A 17,327-nucleotide genomic window follows, 5' to 3' on the forward strand; every position below is an offset into this window, starting at 1 on the left:
GGTTGTTCCCCCTCCTCCACAGGATGTTGAGGAGAATGAAGCCGCCTTCTTCCTCCCAAGGGAGATAGAAGAATTGCTTTAACAACATTTAGGAAGAAAACCATCGGCCGAGAGTACTACTACACCGAGAAACTATTCCCGAAATTTTCCTAACAAATAGTAGAACTCTTTATGATAACTTTGTGCACCTCCTGACCTAATTAGTTAAGATTTCTCTTTTGTTTCTTTTTATTTTTCTTTTTTAGGAACGTTATGTAAGATCTCTCTATGATTTTAATGGAACGATGGTTTTAAAGTTTGGTTGGTGTCATAATGAATAAAACACACTCATGGTGGTAAAGGATGACAAGGGAAACGAGAAACATGGACCCATGCACAAAAACAAGGCCACCCGACAACAATTTCTCCATTACAGTAAGTTTAGCACGGGTCGTGCCCAGCCAACACGGCCCCGTGCTGAACACCCTGCAGACAAATGCCCAGTTCAGGTAACTGGACACGGGCCGTGTTCACCAGACACGCCCCCGTGTCCAGGCTTCTGTTTCTTTTCTTTAATTATCGTTACTGGCACCTGAACACGGGGTCGTGCCCGGTCCCCACGGGGCCGTGTCCAGACTGCCAGTAACATAAAAATTTTGCTTTTAACACCATTTTGCACATTCAATCAACCTAAAAATTTATTTTTGGGACACATTGAGGACAATGTGTAATTTAAGTGTGGGGGGGGGATTCTAAAACCTTGAATTTTGCAAGTTCTAATAACAAGCCTTACACAAAACTCTATTGGAACCGCTAATCACCCCAATTTTTTTTCAAAAAAAATTCGTTTTTTTTACTTGTCTAAAGTTTAAGTTGGAAATTCTAAGACTAACAAGGTTATATTTTTACAAGTTTACAACTGACAGCGTCGTGATAAAAAGAACCAACATAAGAAAATTATGAAACGGCATGACAAGCTTAGTTAGAATTCAATTATATATACTTGATCACATAAAAACCCATTCCCAAAAAAGTGAGTTTTGAGCCTTTATTGAGCATACAAATATACATCTTTACGCTAAATGCTCATTTTTCGTTTCTTGTGTGAATAGCCGCTTGGTTCTTACAACTCTAGAACTTGCCACGACAATTCATTCCCGGTCCTTATCAACTTAAACTCAAGTAAGTAAATGATGGAGGCATTAGGACTAACCCTTTTTCTTTCAAAACCATTATTTTTTATTTTTCTTTTCACCTACCCAAAAACTCCCCCTAGTTAACCCCTTTGAGCCTAAACCTTTTCATTATCTTTAAACCCTTTTTTTCCCACACTTTATTTTAGTAACAAGCTCGGTTTTCGTGTGACTAATATATATATATATATATATATATATATATATATATATATATATATATATACAATGAAGTTAGAAATAAGGCTGCTCAAACAAAAGCTTGTTTCAAGAAATACTTCATTAAAGAATAAAAAGTCACAAAAACAAAATGTTTTTACGAAAACCGACGCTTTTTACAACTTTCGCCCTATTTCTACTAACCACTAACCCAACTACCCGCCTTTAGCCCAAGTCTAACCCTTCACCCCAAAAAGTCCTCTTGATATTTACAAAGGTATAAAGTTAAAAAGGAGAAGGATTGATTGCTTGGCAAGCTTATGGTAGGAATTAGTTCCATGCCGCTCTCGAGTGATTCACTAAAAATACACCTTCGGACGAGTGTGAGTGATTTCTCCCGTGAGGTATGTGAACTTGTATATAAATGGAATTTTAAAAAGGCATGTTATGCCTTAATAAATAATTTACCCTATGGAAAGTTTTTAATAAATCATGACGAATAGGATTGTAAATAAATAAAAATAAAACCCAATAAAGATCTTGGATTCCCGACACTCTATGACAAACCAAAACCTTCTCTTTTACCCATTCCATTTGGGAGTGTAAGCCACTGATGTGCGTGAAGTGTGTTATTATTTTGATGAGTATTTAAGCCAATTTTTACACTTTTAGCCAAGTTTTAAATTTCTAAAACACGATATTCACTAACACTAAACACACATATGGGCAAGTGCACCCATCGTGGACGTAGTATAGTGTTGGTAAGATACCGAGGTCGTCCAAGGACACAAGAGCTTTTAATACCGGTTTATCCTCAACGTCTAATCAAATCAAAAAGTTAGAAAAATGTTTTAAACTAAGAAAAGTAAAAACTAACTAAATGCTGAAAAATAAAATAAAATAAAAACAGATAGACAAGATGAATCACTTGGATCCGACACATGTATTAGTATAACCTTTGATTATTTTCGCACTTTTGCACTTGTTTAAGAGATTATCTTAGTTATTGTAGTAGGCCCCTCTTTTGAAGGCGACGTTACCCTCAACCCAGTAGTTTGAGTCAGCAAGGATACAATCCTAAAGGGTCGGATTATTGAAAGATAATGAATTAAGTTATTGATGCAAATTGTGGTAGGCCCCGCTTTTGGCGGTGACGTTACCCTCGGCTAAGTAGTCTGAGTCAGCAGGGATACAGTCCTAAATAGCCGGGTTATAGTATTAATAGTAGTTAACTTATGAGGGGGTCAAAGAGTTTGGATCCCCGCCATCCAATACCTATGGGCATTGAAGGAGATCCTACTAAATTTGACCCAGGTCCCAAGCAGGACCTCTAAACGCTGAACAAGGGCAAGACCCTTACCAAACCGTTCCCTTAACCCCCGACCAGGTAGCCAACATACCTCCATATAGACCGTGGAGATATGAATGGTGAAAATCTTTTATTTTATATAGACAGTAAAATAATGCCAAGACACCACGGACAAACGATAAGGAAAGATCACCTTCAACATAAGTAACTAGTTATTAAAGTCATTAATACAAAACCAAATAAAAAGTGCAAAAGATTAAAAATAAAAAGTATTATACTAAACACTTGTCTTCACCAAGTGATGTAAGAGACTTAGGCAAACATGGCCTTGATTGTCAAGAACTCTTACGATCAATCTTGGATCCCGAGACGACTCACACACTCTACGATGGACAATGGATGATGGTGGTGGATGATGGTGTTATGGTGGTGGTGGGTGGTGGATGAGGTGTGAGAGAGGTGGTGTGCCAAGGGATGAGAGAGAATGAAGCCAAGCTCCTCTATTTATAGGCTGAACAGAAGGCTGGACACGGCCCCGTGTCCGCTGGACACGGCCCCGTGCCCGCCTGACACTCTCTCTCCTCATTAATTGGAATTGCGAATTACAATTAATGCGCCTGCTGTACTTTCACCATGCCCCCGTGCTCGCTGGACACGGCCCCGTGGTGGGCAATGGAAGCTTCTACTGGTTTGTCTTTTCTGCTGCTTCCTGGGCACGCCCCCGTGTTCGCTGGACACGGGGCGTGTTCAGACTCTGTTTCTTCTCCTTTGCCTTGGGAGGTGCCGTTGAGGGTCCGGGCAGTCCACTTTTGTTCCTTTTCTTGTATTTATGGTAGAATTAGCTGTCTTTTTGCTTCTTTTTTGATTTTGAGCTCATTTCATCCTGAAAATACAAAAGGAAGACAAAAACACTCTTTTTCCAACATTAGTACTTAAAAAGGGTTAGTTTTATGCCTTAATTGATGTGATTTATATGTTGCATTTTACACACATCAAATACCCCCACACTTGAACTTTTGCTTGTCCTCAAGCAAAACTCTTTAAATGTGGCTTACACTCCCAAATGGAATAGGTAGAAGAGAAGTTTTTTTTTTTTTTTTAGCTTGTCCTAGAGTGTCGGGAATCCAAGGTTTTTATGGGTTTTATTTTTATTTATTTACAATCCTATTCGTTATGATTTATTTTGAACTTTTCATAAGATGAATTACTTATTTGGGCATAGCATGCCTTATTAAAATTCCATTTATATACAAGTTCACATACCTCACGGGAGATCACTCAACACTCGGCCGAAGGTGTATATTTTTAGTGAATCACTCGAGAGCGGCACGGAACTTACGTCTTCCATAGGCTTGCCAAGCAATCAATCCTCCTCCTTTTTAACTTTTTACCTTTGTAAATATCAAGAGGACTTTTGGGGTGAAGGCTTGGGTTTAAAGGTGGGTGGTTGGTTAGTGGTTAGTAAAAAGGGCGAAAATCGTAACAAGCGTCGGTTTTCGTGAAGTACCTTATTCTTAGTGACTTTTTATTTTGAAGTATTTCTCCAAACAGGCTTTTATAGCTTTTGTTTGTTTTTGACTTCATCATTTTTTTTTCATCGTCACATAAAAAGGTGAGTTTACGAAAAAGCGAACTTGTTACTAAAATAAAAAAAATAAAAAGGTTTTTGGTGGGTAAAAAGGGTTTTGGGGTAATGAAATGAAAGGTTTAGGCTCAAAGGGGCTATCTAGGGGGATTTTGGGTAGGTAAAAAAAAAATGAAAAATAATGGTTTTGAAAGAAAAAAAATGGTTAGTCCTAATGCCTCCATCATTTACTTACTTGGGTTTAAGTTGGTAAGGACCGGAAATGTATCGTCGTGGCAAGTTCTAGATTTGTAAGGACCGAGCGGCTATTCACACAAGAAACGAAAAATGAGCATTTAATCTAAATATGTGTATTTTTATGCTCAATAAAGGCTCAAAACTCACTTTTGTGGGAATGGGTTTTTAATGTGACCAAGCATATATAATCGAATTTTAAACTAGACTTGTTATACCGTTTCATAATTTTCTTATGTTGGTTCCCTTTTTATCACGACGCTATCGGTTGTAAACTTATAAAAATATAACCTTTTTAGAACTTGTTATTCCCAACTTAAACTAAGACAAGTAAATAAAAAAAATGAAAAAGTTTTTGAAAAAATTTGGGGTGTTTAGCGGTTCCAATAGAGTTTTGTGTAAGGCTTGTGTTTAGGATTTTGCAAAATTTCAAGGTTTTAGCATCCCCCCCCCCCACTTAAATTACACATTGTCCTCAATGTGTCCAAAAATAATGTTTTTGGTTGATTAGAATGTATAAAAGTGGGTTAAAAAGCAAAGATTTATGTTACTGGCATCCTGGACACGGCCCCGTGTTCACCGGGCACGGCCCCGTGGTCAAGTGCCAGTAACAAAAATTACAGAATTGAAACAGAAGCCTGGACACGGGGGCGTGTCCGCTGAACACGGCCCGTGTCCAGTTACCTGAACTGGGTGATTTTCTGCAGGGGCTCAGCACGGGGCCGTGTCAGTTGGGCACGGCCCGTGTTGAGCCTTCTGTGATGGAGATTTTTGTCGGGTTGCTCTGTTCTTCGTGCATGGTTCCATTTTTCTCGTTCCCTTTTTCATCCATTACCACCATGAGTGTGTTTTATTCTGCAAAAACTAAAAAATTAAACTAAACTAAACTAAGGATAGATCCGCGGAATGCCTCCGTGGTGCGCCACGTTTATAAGGGTCATTGGCTAGACCCGATTCCTGGTTATATATCTTCTGAGTGGAGTGCCTTGCTTCCCAAGTTACACCGTCGGAGAGCGGGATCCAAGCTTGAATCAATAACCTTCATGTAATTGACTGGGTCGTCGTCCTCTATTTTCTTCCCAACTCCGAATTTCACCTCATCGTCCCCATACCTCAAAGTTAGTGTCCCGTCATTCATGTCTACCACTGCTTGTGCTGTGGCAAGGAAGGGTCTCCCTAGGATAAGGGGGACCTCGGTGTCTTCCTCCATGTCGAGTATGACAAAGTCAACTGGATAAACGAATCTGCTTACCCTAACCAAGACATTCTCGATGACACCTTGTGGGAACTTGACTGATCGATCAGCTAGTTGTATGCTTATTTTTGTAGGGCTCGTGGTTCCCAAGCCAAGCCTTTTGAACATCGATGAGGGCATGAGGTTAATGCTAGCCCCTAAGTCGGCCAAGGCATTGCGAACGGGTGATTCCCCTATTGAGCATGGAATCGTGAAACTCCCGGGATCGATTTTCTTTTGGGGTAGTTTATTGAGTACGAGGGCAGAGCATTCTTCGCCTAAATTAACTAATTGCAAATTTTCAATTTTCTTTTTATGTGTAAGGAAGTCCCTCATAAATTTAGAGTATTTGGGCATTTGGGTTAGGACTTCGATAAAAGGAATATTGACATGCAATTGTTTTAACAGACTTTCGAATTTTGCGAATTGCTCATTGGTCTTTTGACGAATTAACCTACCGGGGTACGGAACTCGAGGAGCCTTGGTAGGCTCTGGTGATGGGGGAGAGTTCTTTTCCTGCAGATGTGTTGGCACTGTTTCTTCCGTTGGTGGAGGTACTTCTGCAGGCCCCACGGTGCGGTTTCGTAGTGTGATGAGGTGAACTTGCGCCTTTGGGTTTGTTTCGGTATTGCTAGGTAATGCGCCTTGCGGTCTCTCGGAAAAATTTTGTGCTAGTTGATTTATTTGTTTTTCTATGTTTTGAATGCTAGCTTGTTGATTCCTAAAATTAGATTCTAATTGTAGAAATCTTTCCGAGTTTTTCTTATCAGTGTCGGAGACGAGGCGAGATATAGTATCTTCGAGCCTTTCTCGTCCACCTTGTTGTTGAGTGAAATTTTGTGACTCATTTCTTGATTGCTGAAAGTTTGTTCGTTGGATTTGTTGGTTACTACTATTGCCGGTTTCTCTCCAACCAAGGTTTGGGTGGTTTCGCCATCCTTGGTTGTAAGTTCCCGTTGGAGGACCCGACGGCCTAGGTCTATTATCAATGTAGTTTACCATTTCTTGTTGATCGTCCGTTTCTTTCATGCAACTCCAATTTTCATGTGACCCACCACACCCTTCACAAGCCATAACCGAGACTGTTTTTGTCATTTCTAATTTTTTTATTTTTGAAGAAAGGGCCTCGATTTGGGCTTGTAAAGAGGTGCTTTCGTCGACCTTATGGGCGCCCGGGGCGATAGACTTATTTCCCCGGGGAGTGTGCCATTGAAAATTGGTTTGAGCAATTTCCTCAATCTGATTATATATTTCATGTGGGCGTCGATTACCTAAAAGTCCCCCGGAGCTAGAATCAAGTGTCTGCCTAGTGTGTGGCAACAATCCATTGTAGAAAGTGGATACTTGTTGCCATATTGCGGGGCCGTGATGGGGACACTTGCGTAATAGCTCCTTGAACCTTTCCCATGTTTCATATAAGGATTCCCCGTCCTCTTGTGAGTATGTATTAATTTCAGCCATTAATTTAGCAGTTTTAGAAGGAGGGAAATACTTATATAGAAATTTTTGGGCTAGTTCATCCCAGGTGTTTACCGATCCAGCTGGGAGGGTGTTGAGCCAAGCTTTCGCTCGGTCTTTTAGTGAGAATGGAAACATACGGAGGCGGATGGCGTCGTTTGATGCTCCATTGATCCGAAAGGTATCACATATTTCTAAGAAATTAGTTATATGTAGATGAGGATCCTCGTCCGCAAGCCCGTGGAAGGTTGCGGAGTTTTGGAGCATTTGTATCAAATGCGGTCGAAGTTCGAAGTTATTGGCTTCGACATTCGGAGCATTGATAGCGGCGCCTAGATTACCTACGGTGGGCCGTAGATAATCCATAAGGGTACGTTGGTCCGCCATTGGGGGTGGATCACCCGAAACCTTCTCTTGGTTTTTGGCTTTTAACCTTTTTCTAGAAAGCGTTCGGGTTCTTCTAGCGGTTCCTTTATGTCTTTATTGGAACCGGAGCTCATACACTACGTGAGGACGGCGTCGGGTTCCAAGTCCTGCAATAAAAACAGAAAAGAACGTTGGTCAGAAGGTTCACCACGGCCCCGTGTTGAGCGAACACGGCCCCGTGGTCGGAATTACAGTGATTGTTTTTCAGATCCCAGTTACTGGAAGTTGGACACGGCCCCGTGTTGCACCGGCACGGCCCCGTGGTCAGCCTTCTGTAACTTGAAAAACAAAAACTGCCAGTAACGTTGCTGAGCACGGCCCGTGTCCGACCAGGCACGGCCCCGTGCTGAGCTCTGCAGAAGCTGAAAATCTAAGAAAAAAAATCCTAAAAAAATTAAAGAAAAATAAAAATATGATTAGGCCGTTGATTCCTAACTTTCTTAAAATCCTTGTGTCCCCGGCAACGGCGCCAAAAACTTGATGTGCGTGAAGTGTGTTATTATTTTGATGAGTATTTAAGCCCCTTTTTACACTTTTAGCCAAGTTTTAAATTTATAAAACACGATATTCACTAACACTAAACACACATATGGGCAAGTGCACCCATCGTGGACGTAGTATAGTGTTGGTAAGATACCGAGGTCGTCCAAGGACACAAGAGCTTTTAATACCGGTTTATCCTCAACGTCTAATCAAATCAAAAAGTTAGAAAAATGTTTTAAACTAAGAAAAGTAAAAACTAACTAAATGCTGAAAAATAAAATAAAATAAAAACAGATAGACAAGATGAATCACTTGGATCCGACATGTGTATTAGTATAACCTTTGATTATTTTCGCACTTTTGCACTTGTTTAAGAGATTATCTTAGTTATTGTAGTAGGCCCCCCTTTTGAAGGCGACGTTACCCTCAACCCAGTAGTTTGAGTCAGCAAGGATACAATCCTAAAGGGTCGGATTATTGAAAGATAATGAATTAAGTTATTGATGCAAATTGTGGTAGGCCCCGCTTTTGACGGTGACGTTACCCTCGGCTAAGTAGTCTGAGTCAGCAGGGATACAGTCCTAAATAGCCGGGTTATAGTATTAATAGTAGTTAACTTATGAGGGGGTCAAAGAGTTTGGATCCCCGCCATCCAATACCTATGGGCATTGAAGGAGATCCTACTAAATTTGACCCAGGTCCCAAGCAGGACCTCTAAACGCTGAACAAGGGCAAGACCCTTACCAAACCGTTCCCTTAACCCCCGACCAGGTAGCCAACATACCTCCATATAGACCGTGGAGATATGAATGGTGAAAATCTTTTATTTTATATAGACAGTAAAATAATGCCAAGACACCACGGACAAACGATAAGGAAAGATCACCTTCAACATAAGTAACTAGTTATTAAAGTCATTAATACAAAACCAAATAAAAAGTGCAAAAGATTAAAAATAAAAAGTATTATACTAAACACTTGTCTTCACCAAGTGATGTAAGAGACTTAGGCAAACATGGCCTTGATTGTCAAGAACTCTTACGATCAATCTTGGATCCCGAGACGACTCACACACTCTACGATGGACAATGGATGATGGTGGTGGATGATGGTGTTATGGTGGTGGTGGGTGGTGGATGAGGTGTGAGAGAGGTGGTGTGCCAAGGGATGAGAGAGAATGAAGCCAAGCTCCTCTATTTATAGGCTGAACAGAAGGCTGGACACGGCCCCGTGTCCGCTGGACACGGCCCCGTGCCCGCCTGACACTCTCTCTCCTCATTAATTGTAATTGCGAATTACAATTAATGCGCCTGCTGTACTTTCACCACGCCCCCGTGCTCGCTGGACACGGCCCCGTGGTGGGCAATGGAAGCTTCTACTGGTTTGTCTTTTCTGCTGCTTCCTGGGCACGCCCCCGTGTTCGCTGGACACGGGGCGTGTTCAGACTCTGTTTCTTCTCCTTTGCCTTGGGAGGTGCCGTTGAGGGTCCGGGCAGTCCACTTTTGTTCCTTTTCTTGTATTTATGGTAGAATTAGCTGTCTTTTTGCTTCTTTTGTGATTTTGAGCTCATTTCATCCTGAAAATACAAAAGGAAGACAAAAACACTCTTTTTCCAACATTAGTACTTAAAAAGGGTTAGTTTTATGCCTTAATTGATGTGATTTATATGTTGCATTTTACACACATCAGCCACATATTAAAGAGTTTTGCTTGAGGACAAGCAAAAATTCAAGTGTGGGGATATTTGATGTGTGTAAAATGCAACATATAAATTGAATCAAATAAGGCATAAAACTAACCCTTTTTAAGTACTAATGTTGGAAAAAGTGTGTTTTTGTCTTCCTTTTGTATTTTCAGAATTAAATGAGCTCAAATTAACAAAAGAAGCAAAAAGACAGCTAAATCTAGCATGAATACAAGAAAAGGAACAAAAGTGGATTGCCCGACCCCTCAACAGCATCTTCCCAAGCAAAACAGAGAAGGCAGAAAACTGAACACGCCCCGTGCTCAGCGAGCACGGGGCCGTGCCCAAGAAGCAGCAGAAAAGACAAACCTATAGAAGCTTCTATTGCCCACCACGGGGCCGTGCCCAGTGAACACGGGGGCGTGTCTACAGCAGGCGCATTAATTGTAATTGCGAATTACAATTAATGAGGAGAGATAGTGTCAGACAGGCACGGGGCCGTGCCCAGGCCTCTGTTCAGCTTATAAATAGGAGTGCTTGGATTCATTGCAACTCATCCCTTGGCACACCACCTTTCTCACACTTCATCCACCACCCACCACCATTACAACACCATCATCCACCACCATCATCCATTGTCCATCATAGAGTGTGTGAGTCGTATCGGGATCCAAGATTGATCGTAAGAGTTCTTGACAATCATGGCCATGGTTGCCTAAGTCTCTTACATCTCTTGGTGAAGACAAGTGTTTAGTATATTACCTTTTATTTTTAATCTTTTGCACTTTTTATTTGGTTTTGTATTAATGACTTTAATAACTAGTTGCTTATATTGAAGGTGACTTTTCCTTATCGTTTGTCCGTGGTGTCTTGGCATTATTTTACTGTCTATATAAAATAAAAGATTTTCACCATTCATATCTCCACGGTCTATATGGAGGTATGTTGGCTACCTGGTCCGGGGTTAAGGGAATGGTTTGGTAAGGGTCTTGCCCTTGTTCAGCGTTTAGAGGTTCTACAAGGGACCTGGGTCAAATTTAGTAGGATCTCCTTCAATACCCAAAGGTATTGGATGGCGGGGATCCAAACTCTTTGACCCCTCATAAGTTAACTACTATTAATACTATAACCCGACTATTTAGGATTGTATCCTTGCTGACTCAGACTACTTAGTCGAGGGTAACGTCACCTCCAAAAGAGGGGCCTACCATAATTTGCATTAATAACTTAATTCATTATCTTTCAATAATCCGACCCTTTAGGATTGTATCCTTGCTGACTCAAACTACTGGGTTGAGAGTAACGTCGCCTTCAAAAGAGGGGCCTACTACAATAACTAAGATAATCTCTTAAACAAGAGGAAAAGTGCGAAAATAATCAAAGGTTATACTAATACACGAGTCGGATCCAAGTGATTCATCTTGTCTATCTGTTTTTATTTTTATTTTTCAGCATTTAGTTTTATTTTCTTAGTTTAAAAATATTTTCTAACATTTTGATTTGATTAGACGTTGAGGATAAACCGGTACTAAAAGCTCTTGTGTCCTTTGACGACCTCGGTATCTTACCAACACTATAGTACGTCCACGATGGGTGCACTTGCCCATACGTGTGTTTAGTGTTAGTAAATATCGTGTGTTATAAATTTAAAATTTGGCTAAAAAAGTGTAAAAAGGGCTTAAGATATACACCTAAAATATAACACACTTCACGCACATCAACACTCTCCCTCAAGTTGAGTAATGGGATCTCCAATACTTAACTGGCTTAAACAGCTACTAAAAGCATTTCTGTTGACTGCTTTTGTGAGAATGTCTGCTAGTTGATCTTTTGATGATATATACGGGAGCTCTATGATCCTTTCCTCCAGTTTTTCCTTGATGAAATGTCGATCTACCTCCATGTGTTTTGTTCGATCATGCTGAACTGGATTTTCTGAGATTTGTATTGCAGCTATATTGTCGCACATAATTTTACTGGGTGTTGTCCTTTGGGAGAAACCAATGTCTTCTAGAAGTTTCCTGATCCAAAGAACTTCGCTTAACCCTCGAGCTATGCCTCTGAACTCTTCTTCTGCACTCCACAGAGCGACCACCTTCTGTTTCTTACTCCTCCAGGTAACAAGGTTTCCACCAACCAAGGAGAAGTACCTTGATGTTGACCGTCGATTTCCCTTATCTCCTGCCCAGTCGGCGTCAGTGTAGAGCTCAACGTTCAAATGTCCATTCGCCTTGAACAACACTCCATGGCCTGCGGTTCCCTTTAGATACCTTAGAATTCTCTAAGCAGCTTCCATGTGAGTAACTTGCGGTTAGTGCATAAACTAACTTACCACTCCAACTGCATAAGCTTTATCAGGGCAAGTGTGGGAGAGATAAATTAACTTGCCCATGAGCCGTTGGTACCTTTCTTTATCTGCAAGCTCGCCATTAAGTTCCATGTAAAGATTGTTGTTCACCACCATTGGCGTATCTGTTGGTTTACAATCAATCAAACTAGTTTCCGCCAGGAGATTAAGGACCTACTTCTTTTGGCAGATGAAAATCTCCCGTTTAGACCTGAGAACTTCTATTTGAGGAAATACTTGAGATTCCCAAGGTCTTTCATTTCAAACTTTGAAAACAAATTCTTTTCCAGCCGTGTTATCTCTTCCACATCATTTCCGGTGATAATAATGTCGTCTACATATATGATCAGGCAGGTTATGAGGTCGTTTCTTCTTTTGAGGAATAGGGTATGATCAGCGTTACTTTGGTAATACCCGTATTCTTTCATGGCCAAGGTGAACTTTCCAAACCAGGTCCGAGGTTACTGTTTTAGCCCGTATAGAGATTTTTTCAACTGACAAACCTCCTTATCTTTAAAACCGCCCCTGAAAAACCTGGAGGTGCTTCCATGTAGACTTCTTCCGCTAGGTCTCCATGGATAAATCCATTTGTAACATCAAACTGATGGAGAGGCCAATTCTTATTTGCTTCCATGGAGAAGAGGACTCTGATGGTGTCCATCTTTGCAACCGAAGAAAACGTCTAAGAGTAATCGATCCCATACGTCTGAGTGTACCCTTTGGCTACAAGTCAAGCTTTGTATCTTCTAATAGAACCATCTGGTTTATACTTAATTGAATACACCCACGGCAGCCAACTGTTTTCTTTCCTTTTGGGGGAATGCACTTTTCCCACGTATTGTTTTTCATAAGAGCTTGCATGTCTGTTTCCAGAGCTTCTTTCCAGTTCTTCTTACCTTGTGCTTCCTTTACAGAGCCAGGTATTTGTTCGGAGTATAGAGAGGTGACGAATGCTTTCGCACTGTTAATAAGTTCCCATTAACTATATTAGCTACAAGATACCTTGAGGTACTAGTTTGCCTCTCTGGCGAGTACCGTTTTAGAGGGACCCCTTATTGGCTCTAGGAGGGAGAGGGTATCTTCCGGTTGTCTCTGCTGCAACTGGTTCCACATGTTCAACGACTTTTTCAACCTCTTCCAAGTCTGGTTCACCCTGTTCCACATCTGGTTCAGCCTGTGGAGTAGGTTCCGTTGTTGTCGGTTCTATGTGTTCCCCTGTTATCTCATGGTTATAAAACGTAGAACATCCAGGGTCCTCAGTATTTCTTACCTTAGGTATCACGTTGGATGGACTTTCTTCAGTGGTACTGTGCTCCGCAGATTGTGTGGCTGTGTTTGAAGGACTCGTAGTACTGTGATGATTTTCTGTTGTTTCTTCTTCAGATGAAGGAAGTTGGGTTAGCCAACTCAGGGTGTCTATACATTTGTTCTCCCCCTTACCACTGAGTTGGGTGTTATAAAAGTATTTTGTTTCAAGAAAGTCAACGTTCATTGTGGTGAACATTTGATGAGTTTTTGGATTATAACACCGGTAACCTATTTGGTCGATCCCATAGCCGACAAATACACATTTCTCAGCACATAGGCCGAGCTTGTTTTGGTTGATTTTGGGTATGTGGACAAATGCGGTAAACTCGAAGATTCGAGGTTCAAGTGTAAGAGGATGGGGAATACTAGCAGACTTAGAAAGACACTCTAAGGGAGTTTTAAATTCAAGAGCTTTTGTGGGAAGTCGATTCAGGAGATACACGGAGGTTGCAACTGCCTCCGGCCAGAAAGACTTAGGAACCTGGGATTCGATTAAAAGGGCTCGAGTTATTTCAAGAATAATACAGTTTTTCCGTTTGGAAACATCGTTTTGTTCGGGGGTATGAGAACAAGAGGTTTGATGAATTAATCCTTTGGTTTTAAAGAATTGTTTCATGGATGTATTGACAAATTCCCCCCTCCCCCCATTGTCGGATCGAAGGATTTGAATTTGAGTTCGGAATTGAGTTTGAATCATAGCATAAAACGTGATAAATTTTTTGTAAACTTCGGATTTGTTTTTTAAAAAATATACCCATGTCATGCGAGTGCAATCATCCGCGAATAGTATAAAGTACCGAAGACCCTGCCCCCCCCCCATCACAGGAGTAGGACCCCACACATCAGAATGGATTAGTGATAAAGGTGCAGAAACTTTCGTATTCCTAGGTTTAAATGGTTGTCGATGGCTTTTGACACGAAGACAGGTATCACAATCTATTTTCCCATTTGAAGGGAAGAGTTTTTGGAAACAAAAGGTGTGAATAACCATTGGATGGGTGTCCCAAACGTCTATGCCATATCCAGGCTTCTCGATTTTCGGTTCCATGTGCCAATATCACAGTACCCTGTCGAGCCACTTCATCCACGTAGTACAATCCTTGGCGATCAGTACCACGTCCAATAATCACACCCGTCCTGATATCCAGTAGAAGGCAGAAAGTAGGATGCATTAGTACCGTGCAATTTAACTCTTTGGTAATATAGCTAATTGAGAGCAGTTTGTGCGACAATGATGGAACATAAAGACAATTTGATAATTTCATAGTTGGTGAAATCTCAATTGTTCCTCCTCCTTTCACTTGCATCGTTCCGTTGTTTGCAGTATGGATTTGAGTTTTTTGAGGATTGGACATTGACAGTATGTCTAACGGTTCAAATGTCATGGTGTCAGAGGGCACCAGATCGAATATCCAAGAACTGTTTTTTCCATGATTGAGTTCTATTTTTTTCTCTTGTTTTTTTTTTTTTTTTTTTGAACAAATACTTCCCTTGAATAGTGGAAGCTTCTTTTTGAAACCAGTATGTTATGAAACCAATATGGGGCAACGAAGAATGGTTAAATATTGTGTTTTATCCAAGAACTGTTTTTTCCATGATTGAGCTCTATTTTTTTCTCTTGTTTTTTTTTTTTTTGAACAAATACTTCCCTTGAATAGTGGAAGCTTTTTTTGAAACCAATATGTTATGAAACCAATATGGGGCAACGAAGAATGGTTAAATATTGTGTTTTATTCTTCATGGGATAAAACAAAGGTTAAATATTGTGTTTTATTCTAACCAAAAAAAAAAAAAATATTCTTCGTGGGATAAACAAAGGTTCGTAGGCAATGAGGATTCGTTGGCAAAGAGAGTTCGTGGGTGAAGGGATGTGGCAATGAGGGTTCGTTGGATGTGGCAATGAGGGTTCGTTGGATGTGGCAATGAGGGTTCATTGGCAATGAGAGTTCGTGGCAATGAGGGTTCGTGGGCGAAAAAGGTTAGGGTTTTGTTGACAAAAGGAATGTGGGTAAAGGGAACTGGTGCAGTTTTTCCGGCGGTCGATGTGACAGTAACGGAAAAACGGTAAATCACAGACCGGAGTATTCAATGTTTTTGAACGATTTTTCTTGGTTTGGTTGAATGACTGATTTTTTTGAGATTGTTGAACGATTTTTTGGTTTTGGTTTTGGTTTGAGATTTGGTTTTGAACGAAGTTTGTTTTTGGTCTTGCTGGTTTGAGATTGACGAACAGAGTTTTCAAGGATCATAAAGTTTTCTCTGATACCATGTTGTTTGGCATAGAGAAAAGATACTGTGGTTTTGATTTTTCTGAATTTAATTGTATTATACAAGAATAGGGTTACACAAAGATGGTGATTATATAGACTACATATTACACACTAGCTCATATACTATTTGTTTCCTTCTTTCCGATATTAACATCCATTGATCACCTTCTTGGAAGCTATCAAGAACTATCTGTTCTGGTATATGGAGAACAAATTTCAAAATGGGACCCTTGTGTTTGATCATAATCTAGCTTATAACCCGAATAAACCCATGACAACTGAAAGCTCCAATATTTAAAAACTGTTGAGGGAATTGTTTATCGAAAGCTAGCGTCTTTACAATTCCAGTCGAACTCTCGCCCTAGCAACCTGGGCAGTCCATGGCCGGACAATTTTTTGCCGGAAAACCTAAATTTTGGCCACAAAAGGAGGTTCTAATCGTCGGAATCCCTTATAAGATCGGTATGCATTGTTTATTTATTGTTTTTTTTTTTTTTTGTTTTTTTTTTTTTGTGTTGATTGTGAGAATAGAGATGTAAAAGGGTTTGTTTGTTTTTTTTTTTTTTGGTATTTTGAAGTTTTTTTTTTTGTTGTTTTGGACTTTTAGTGATTTGATTTTGATGTTTTATTTGTTTAAATGTTTAGTTACAAGTAATCACATTTAAAATTAGGGCTTGATGCTTGAATTTTTTAAAATTAAAATTGAGAATTATGGACTATGGTAGATAATTGTGTAAGACTAAGTGTTTAGTGTTGTTCTAAATGATTTTGTTGTTTTATATGTGATGGGAAGTGAGTAGGGATGTTATGGGGTTTACAAGACTCAAGGGAGTGGATGAGCTTGGGTTGAGGGTATGAGTTGACACGTCTCATGTGTTGGCTCCACAACTCAAACCCCAAAAGAGATGAGAGTTGAGGGGCTTGAGTTGTGGGCATAACTTGACACGTGTCATTATTATATTCTTTTTTTTTGTAATTTCTTTTGTTAAATAAATGAACTAAATATAAAAAAAACATATTTATGTTATATTAATTTAAAAAAACAATGAAATAAAATTAAATAAAAATACATCAAATTAAATAAAAAAATACATCAAATAAAATAAAACTACTACATCTCAGATTTTTAATTATCACCATCGTCATCATCATTGGGGTTGTATCTCGGAACCGTCCAAATATGTTCAACCAAATCCGCTCAGTTCTGGATTTCAAATTTGTTTAATCTTCTCGCATCGTCACTAAGTCTTCGTCGGATGAAGATGACAAAACAAATTGCTCATATGAATCTAACGAACTTGAAGATTGCATTTTTATTTTGAAATTATAGATGGTGTAGAGAATTTGATGTTAAATGGTTTGTGGAAAATGGTTTTAAGTTGGTTTAATATTGTGTGTATATAATATAATTTTTTTTATAACGGTCATCCCCCAACGGAAAAAAAAAACTAGCCCAATCAACCCAAGCATGCCCCACGTCCGATCAAAAAGCCAAGCTAAAAGGGCACACGCCATCTCAAGCCCATGGGTGGGGGGTTGAGGGCTTCGGTGGGTTTCCCACGCCCAAACCCAAGCGTCATTCCCCATAGTCTAACAATCCTCCGTGGTAACAATAAGTGGAGGGGTAAAAATCCATACCTTTTATGCTGTTAAGATAA

At 40.0% G+C, this 17,327-nt stretch overlaps 1 protein-coding gene and 1 non-coding gene across 2 annotated transcripts; one reads left to right on the forward strand and one right to left on the reverse strand.

The window, feature by feature from the left end:
* The first annotated feature begins 7,053 nt into the window (after positions 1-7,053).
* Positions 7,054-7,160, forward strand: LOC118483068. Its single transcript, XR_004869537.1, has one exon. It is a non-coding gene; the product is annotated as a small nucleolar RNA R71 (small nucleolar RNA).
* Positions 7,161-12,814: 5,654 nt separating this feature from the next.
* Positions 12,815-14,784, reverse strand: LOC110929538. Its single transcript, XM_022172698.1, has 3 exons — positions 14,388-14,784; positions 13,141-13,306; positions 12,815-13,052 (listed from the first exon to the last, which is right to left on the reverse strand). Exons 1-3 carry the CDS (start codon positions 14,782-14,784, stop codon positions 12,815-12,817), a joined length of 801 nt encoding a protein of 266 aa, XP_022028390.1.
* Between the last annotated feature and the right edge of the window lie 2,543 nt (positions 14,785-17,327).

Source organism: Helianthus annuus, chromosome 1 (genome assembly GCF_002127325.2).
Source record: "Helianthus annuus cultivar XRQ/B chromosome 1, HanXRQr2.0-SUNRISE, whole genome shotgun sequence".
Lineage (NCBI taxonomy): Eukaryota > Viridiplantae > Streptophyta > Magnoliopsida > Asterales > Asteraceae > Helianthus > Helianthus annuus.